Source organism: Pseudophryne corroboree, chromosome 4 (genome assembly GCF_028390025.1).
Source record: "Pseudophryne corroboree isolate aPseCor3 chromosome 4, aPseCor3.hap2, whole genome shotgun sequence".
In the NCBI taxonomy this organism is placed as follows: domain Eukaryota; kingdom Metazoa; phylum Chordata; class Amphibia; order Anura; family Myobatrachidae; genus Pseudophryne; species Pseudophryne corroboree.
Window position 1 is genome coordinate 80,870,548 of NC_086447.1, and position 7,962 is coordinate 80,878,509.

General features: G+C 48.4%; 1 protein-coding gene across 5 annotated transcripts in view; it reads left to right on the top strand.

Moving 5' to 3' along the window:
* LOC134908936 (cytochrome P450 2K6-like) overlaps positions 1-6,948 on the top strand; it is a 90,770-nt gene extending 83,822 nt beyond the window's left edge. For all 5 annotated transcript variants that reach the window (XM_063915199.1, XM_063915195.1, XM_063915197.1 and 2 more), the window contains exons 10-11: positions 1,988-2,129; positions 3,453-6,948. In XM_063915199.1, coding sequence (XP_063771269.1) covers positions 1,988-2,129; positions 3,453-3,631 — 321 coding nt within the window. In that variant the 3' untranslated portion in view covers positions 3,632-6,948. The remainder of the gene's footprint in view (positions 1-1,987; positions 2,130-3,452) is intronic.
* The last annotated feature ends 1,014 nt before the right edge of the window (positions 6,949-7,962 follow it).

The window sequence follows — 7,962 nt, forward strand, 5'->3', positions numbered from 1 at the left end:
TTAGCATTCCCTGATAGCAAAACTGTGGCAAAGCATGATGGGACTTGTAGTTTTACAACAGCTGGAGAGCCACAGGTTGGCCAGGCCTGGGCTAGGCTGTCACATTTGTTCACCAAACATGGCTTCCCTAACCACTAGATAAGCCCCACCGGCCCTTTCTGTCATCTGCCTGCTTTTCAGCATTGTAAGCCCCGCCCAGTGGATCTTACAAACCTTTACACCTTTACAAACACTAATCAGTCACACTTAAGCCCCAAACAAATGGGGAGATGTGTGCTGAGCGATCTAGCACAGACCGCTCAGCACACATCTCTCCCCCCGCTCAGCACACAGCGCGATGTGTGCTGAGCGAGGGGGGGCGGACGGGGGGCCACGCACTTCACACAGCAATGATGTGAGCGATCTACTAGATTTGGCGTGCATGCATGCCAAATCTAGAGTCAGCGACAAAAGCAACGCGCGGGGCCACGCATCACTATCGCTATGGGCATACACACGGAGAGATCCGTGCTTAGGGCCTAATTCAGTAAGGATTGCAAATGCTGCTAATTAGCAGAATTTGCAATCCTTTGGAGCACATGCTGGGGGCCGCCCATCGCAGGGCAAGGCTGCCCAGCAAGCAGACCGGCGCCCACCCCATTTCAACAAGCAGAACTTGCGAACGCATCTCAATTTCTGCTTGTTAGCAGAAACTGTGGAAGCCTCCTGGTGGTGCAAAAGTCAAGCCGCCATGTTGGCAATCGCGGCGGCTGCATGTGATGTCATGCACCCACTGTGATCACGTTCCCGACGTTCCCCCATTTGGCTGCCTCTGCCCCCGTTCGTGCCGCACCGCCCCAGCAACGCTCAGTCTTCTCCCTGGAAATCGAATGTTGGCCGTCCCCCCACTGCCCCGCCACCACTTCTGCCTGATTGACAGGCAGAGGCGATCGCATTTTCTGCAGCCCCCAGCAGAAAATGCGGGCGCATACACAGGACGGGCACTGCGCATGCGCCTGCATCTTTTTCTTAAAAATGACAGTTGGATCGCACACTGCGATCCAGCCTGAATTAGTCCATTAATTTCTAGTTTCTACCTAAAGTGGGGTAAGCACGGATCTCTCCGTGTGTACCCCCCTTTAGGTAGTGCAGCTGTTTGAATTACCTTTTCTGTAGTAAGCATCAGGATTCTTAACCCTATGTGCCCCTTGTCCTAGGGAGTGAGTCCTGTTCTGAGCATCAGAACATGCCAAACTACCCTCTTTGCCATTATATACAGTACTGTGCAAAAGTTTTAGGCAGGTGTAGAAAAAAAGCGGCAAAGTAAGAATGCTTTATAAAATAGAGGTGTTAATAGTTTATTTTTTATCAATTAACAAAATGCAAAGTGAATGAACAGTAGAGAAATCTAAATCAAATTCATATTTGGTGTGACCACCCTTTGCCTTCAAAACAGCATCAAAACTTCTAGGTACACTTGCACACAGATTTTGAAGGAACTCGGCAGGGAGGATGTTCAAAACATCTTGGAGAACTAACCACAGATCTTCTGTGGATGTAGACTTGCTCAAATCCTTCTGTATCTTCATGTAATCCCAGACAGACTCGATGATGTTGAGATCAGGGCTCTGTGGGGGCCATATCATCACTCCTTTCTTACGCTGATGATAGTTCTTAATGACATTGGCTGTATGTTTGGGGTCGTTGTCCTGCTGCAGAATAAATTTGGAGCCAATCAGACGCCTCCCTGATGGTATTGCATGATGGATAAGTACCTGTCTGTATTTCTCAGCATTGAGGACACCATTAATCCTGACCAAATCCCCAACTCCATATGCTTAAAAGCAGCCCCAAACTTGCAAGGAACCTCCACCATGCTTCACTGTTGCCTGCAGAGTCTCATTAATCTAGCTATGGGCAACATCTCCACTTCTAAAAACCCGTACTTTAATAAATATGCCGTTAAGTGTCACTTATGTCACTGAAGAACATCCTTCATTTTCTTCAGGGCACAACGGTAATCCCACTGCTGACGTCAGTGCTGTATGACAAGGATCACTTTCAAAAGGCAGAAGAGTTTTATCCGGAACATTTTCTGGATGCCGGTGGCAATTTTGTGAAGAATGCAGCGTTCATGCCTTTCTCAGCTGGTGAGTTACATATGATATCATAGCACATATTACATGTACACTGCCCACATATGACCACTCCATAGATGAGGCCCACCACATGCTAATTTAGAAAAAGGATATATAATATATGTAGAGATAGATAGATACTGTAGATAGAAAGATCAACTCGCTGTGTGCCTTTGCTCAATAACAAATAATCAGTGTGTGGGGAAGCAGAAGCAACTACACACAGCACGGCACTCCAGCATACACATACAAGGGATGCATTCCTTTTTTATTGTACCTTCTATATGAAGCTACTGTATTAAAAGATACTCATTTAACCCATTTAGTTGTATTGTGTTCAAGTTCTGAATCCACATAGCCTCGCATTATAGTATGATTATATCTCTGTTTTCTCCCCTTTATCTTTTTATAGCTTTATCTAGAAGGTACTCTGATTATGATGTGCTTGTATCTTATCTTTGTGGATTTATTGGAAGTTTTTATCCTGTGGTGTACAGTCTCCATGCTGATGGGTGGTCATTGTACAGCTGAGCCGGTGCATGGGGTCTTGTAAGCAGCCGGTTTTGCTGGCTCTGTGAAATGAATACAGCCCTAGTCATGCTTCAGTGTGGTTTTAAAAGGGAACAGGTGTGTCAGTCTTTCTAAATCCTGTGTTGCTGGAATCTGCCAGAGGTATGTTTGTTTAGCAGCTTCAGATAATTGAGAGGCAGCAGGTATTCTGAAGGTGCTGGGAGGTCCGCTACATATCCTTGTAAGATGCAAATTATAGGGCATAGTTGCTGGGAACCCACCGTGTTGGTAAAGACCAGTGACTGTTTGGCCAGAACCCTGAAGAGTTTGCTGGAGCTGTTTACTGGTAGGAACTGTATTAAACTGGAATAACTGCCTTTGATGAGTTATTGGGACTCTGCTGGTAATTTTGGAGAGACTGGAGTTCATTCTGATAATTATGAGATATGGTTTAAAATCCTTTGCTGATTGTGTTATGTTACCTAGGAGGCTTGTGCTTTTTTTTTTTTAACGTTACAGTCGAATAAATGTGTGATTATAAAGCACCTTCTCCGTAGCTGGGTGAGCACTGTGTTTAGGGTTTAAGGGCTCCCACCACCCAACCAGGCATTGTGCATCTTAGCATACGAGGCTCAGTATCTTTTAAACCTTTTCTTTAAATCTATTTTATTTTATAATTTATTATATAGCAGTCCAATATCCATAATGCATTGTTATAATATGCACAAATATATTTAGAGCAAAAAAGTTAATCATTAAAGCTGAGTCAGTAAAATAATAATGTACTTTGCTGAATTACTCTGGTCACCTGTTCCTCTGTCCTAGGTAGGAGAAGTTGTGCAGGTGAGAACTTGGCCAAAATGGAGCTCTTCATGTACTTCACGAAGCTGCTGCAGAACTTCACCTTCCATGCTCCTTCGGGGGCCACACTGGACTTGACCCCTTCAACTGGGCTTACAAGCTCTCCTTTGAGTCACATGATTTGTGCTGTGCCTCGTACATAAAAATGAGTTGCAATATACACTAAGCGTGGTCGAAACTAGGATTTTTGGCACCCGGGGGCAAGGCAGTAATTTTACGTCCCACAGACACACACACAGACACACACACAGACACACACACAGACACGCACACACAGACACGCACACACAGACACGCACACACAGACACGCACACACAGACGCACACACAGACGCACACACAGACGCACACACAGACGCACACACAGACGCACACACAGACGCGCACACACAGACGCGCACACACAGACGCGCACACACAGACGCGCACACACAGACGCGCACACACAGACGCGCACACACAGACGCGCACACACAGACGCGCACACACAGACGCGCACACACAGACGCGCACACACAGACGCGCACACACAGACGCGCACACACAGACGCGCACACACAGACGCGCACACACAGACGCGCACACACAGACGCGCACACACAGACGCGCACACACAGACGCGCACACACAGACGCGCACACACAGACGCGCACACACAGACGCGCACACACAGACGCACACACACAGACGCACACACACAGACGCACACACACAGACGCACACACACAGACGCACACACACAGACGCACACACACAGACGCACACACACAGACGCACACACACAGACGCACACACACAGACGCACACACACAGACGCACACACACAGACGCACTTTGGAACCATGTCAAAAACAAAGTAATTAACAGTTGGCAAACCAGCACTGTCAGGGTGTTCGGGGTTGGGGGTGGGAGGACTCTGACTGGCCAACTGCTGTAGGACTACAAATCCCATTATGCTAAACAGGACCTAGGACCAATGTGGGTTATCCTGGCTGCAGAGATGAGTCCCTAGGACTGGCTGGTATTATATACCTGATATAATCCATACAATCACTGTATCACAAACACTGGGGGGGAAGACTCCAATTGGCCAACTGCTGTAGGACTACAAAGCCCTGCATACAAGTCTTGACCTAGGACCACACTTTGGGAGGCAGCAGCTGTCCTGGTATATAGAGGCCTCACCTCAGTGCCCAGACTAATTATCGGCTGCTGCTGCTTCCTCTCATACTGTCCTCCTCTGGTGGAGCTGCCGTGCAGAAAGCGCAGGCCCTGAGGAACAGGGCCGGGGGCAGACATAATTTACAAAGGCACAAGAGTGTGTGAATGGCCATCCCCGCCCCATTCATAAGCGTTTTAGTTGCCGTCTGGGGTTGGTATTCCAGGAATCCACATTGGTGGTACTGGAGAGCGGGGACTTGCAGCGAGGGTTCTGGTTAGAAGGTAGCCCATTCGGTCCCTGTCCTCCTCTTGTGGAGCTGCATGCAAGGGAGGTGCTGGGGAGCAGGCCTGTGGGCAGACATAGCTTACACAGGCCCAGGAATGTGTGAGCAGCCATGGACCAATGCTTGTGAAATGAAAGGGGGCAGCTGGAGAGACCTTGGTCATCACCCCTGCCCCATTCATTAGCGTTCTAGTTGCTGGGGAGGGTGGAGGTTCATTGGTGGTGCTGGGGAGTGGGTAGTTTCAATGAGGGTTCTTGGACCTGGCAGAAGGTAGCGCCTTATGGCTTAGAGCAGTGTTTCCCAACCACGGTCCTCAAGGCACACTAACAGTCCTGGTTTTAGTGATATCCAGGCTTGAACACAGGTGACTTAATTAGTACCTCAGTTATTTTGATTTAATGATGTGTGCTGAAGCCTGGATATCACTAAAACCTGCACTGTTGGTGTGCCTTGAGGACCGCGGTTGGGAATGCCTGGCTTAGAGGAAGGAGAGGAGGCAGAGTACCCATCTAGTACTCATCTCTGCACCATCTCAGATTCTGCACCTGGGGCACATGCCCCCTTAGGCCCCCCTCCCAATTGCGGCCATGCACTAAGAAAACTATTTAATATTTTCCTTGCTAGATTTATGGGGAGAGAGTAAAGAAAATAATATGCTACGTGAGATGGGGTTGGGAGCCCTTTTCAAGCACTACCTATGCAAGGTAGTAAAGTGTTGAGTAACCATTGCCTATCTGTATTTTTACGATCAAGGATCAGTCACAGTATCCACCAAGCACTGTACGTCATATTAGTATAGTTATTAGAGATGAGCGGGTTCGGTTCTCTGAGAACTGAACCTTACCAAACTTCATTACCCGAGCCCAGATCTGAGTCCGGCTCGGATTTTCCCGCCTGACTCGGAAACCAGAACGAGGCACAACGTCATCATCCCACTGTCGGATTCTCGCAGGGTCTAGATACCATATAAGGAGCCACGTGTCGCCACCATTTTCACTTCAGTCCTGGAGAGTGTAGTGAGAGGACGTGTCTCCATCCTCAGTATCTTTGCATACGGGAAAGTGGGGTGGCGATTATAATGCTGTCTTGTGCTGCTCAGTCCAGTGTAGTGTCTTAGCTTCATCAGTCAGTCTAGTGACCAGTCACAGTGGTGGTGTCCTCTGCTGCCATATGTCCAGTGCTGCTGTATAATAAGTCCCTTACAGTGTTGCTGTGTTGTCCTGCATCAGACCAGTGGTAGTGTCTTAGCTTCATCAGTCAGTCTAGTGACCAGTCACAGTGGTGGTGTCCTCTGCTGCCATATGTCCAGTGCTGCTGTATAATAAGTCCCTTACAGTCAGAGCTGGATTAAGGCTTTGGGGGGCCCGTGGTACTTAAAACAGGGGGTCCCTAAGGTCTAAAATTATATATATATATATATATATATATATATATATATATAGTCACAATACCGACCCCGACATCCTGCCCCGCTCACAATGCCGACAGTCGGCATGCCGACTAACAGGGACTATTCTGAACCTGCTGTGTGGTGAGCGCAGCGAGCCCATAAGGGGCTTAGTTGTGCTCCCCCGCCCCCACCAGCATTCTGCTGACCACCGGTATCCCAATACCAACCCTTTATATATACATGGTCGAGTCACATTATTATGACCACCTCCTGCTGGCAAAATCAACGCGTTTCGGCCTTAGCCTTCTACAGGATTCCCACTGATGAAAGCTAAGGCTGAAACGTGTTTGAGGAGAGACACAGGCAAAGTGACCTCTATGTTACAGTGCTTAGCAGTGGAGAATCAGAAGTCCGAAGCTGGGAACCAGGAGCCGGAAGTTGAGCGCAAGAGACGCAGGCTGTGCAAAGAGCCGGATGTGTGTCGGGAGAAGCCCACTGCCACTGCAACAAATGACGGAGGCTAACCCACTGTGCCCAGGAGGACTAACCACCATTGTGATATTCCCATTTTAACCTTCTATGTGTACATGCAAAACTGAAGTAAAGCCGTATGTGTTTTAAAATATACTGCACTATCTGTGCCCCCCTGTGTATTTATGTTTTTTAGGTCTATCAATTCCCCTTGAGGAAGGGTGTATAGGGGAGCGACGACAGCTGCAGCAAGTTTGAATTTTTAAACGTAATGGACTAAGGGGTATATGCAATTCCGGGTGAATTGCGTCACTTTTTCGCCCGTTTTTAAATTCGACACAATTCGACCGTCGAATTCGGGCAGGTGGGTGCCGGAATTCGACATATTCAATAAAAAATGGATTCAACAGTCCCGCTGTCGAAAAACGGACCAATTGACGGATTTTGATTCGATTTTTAAAAATGTCAAAAAAACGGTAAAAAACACGGAAAAAAAATACGTGGGATCCCCCCTCCTAAGCATAACCAGCCTCGGGCTCTTTGAGCCGGTCCTGTTTGTAAAAATACGGGGGGGGGGAAATGACAGGGGATCCCCCGTATTTTAACAACCAGCACCGGGCTCTGCGCCTGGTCCTGGTGCAAAAAATACGGGGACAAAAAGCATAGGGGTCCCCCGTATTTTTTGTATCAGCACCGGCTCCACTAGCTGGACAGATAATGCCACAGCCGGGGGACACTTTTATACCGCTCCCTGCGGCCGTGGCATTAAATACCCAACTAGTCACCCCTGGAGGAGTGGGGACCCCTTCAATCAAGGGGTCCCCCCCCCAGCCACCCAAGGGCCAGGGGTGAAGCCCGAGGCTGTCCCCCATCCATGGGCTGCGGATGGGGGGCTGATTGCCTTGTTGAAAATGAAAGAATATTGGTTTTTGCAGAAGAACTACAAGTCCCAGCAAGCCTCCCCGGCAAGCCGGTACTTGGAGAACCACAAGTACCAGCATGCGGGGGGAAAGGGGCCCGCTGGTACCTGTAGTTCTACTGCAAAAAAAATACCCAAATAAAAACAGGACACACATCTTGAAAGTAAAACTTTATTACATACATGCCGACACATACATACTTACCTATGTTGACACGCCGACTCTGGCCACGTCTCCAATGTCGACGT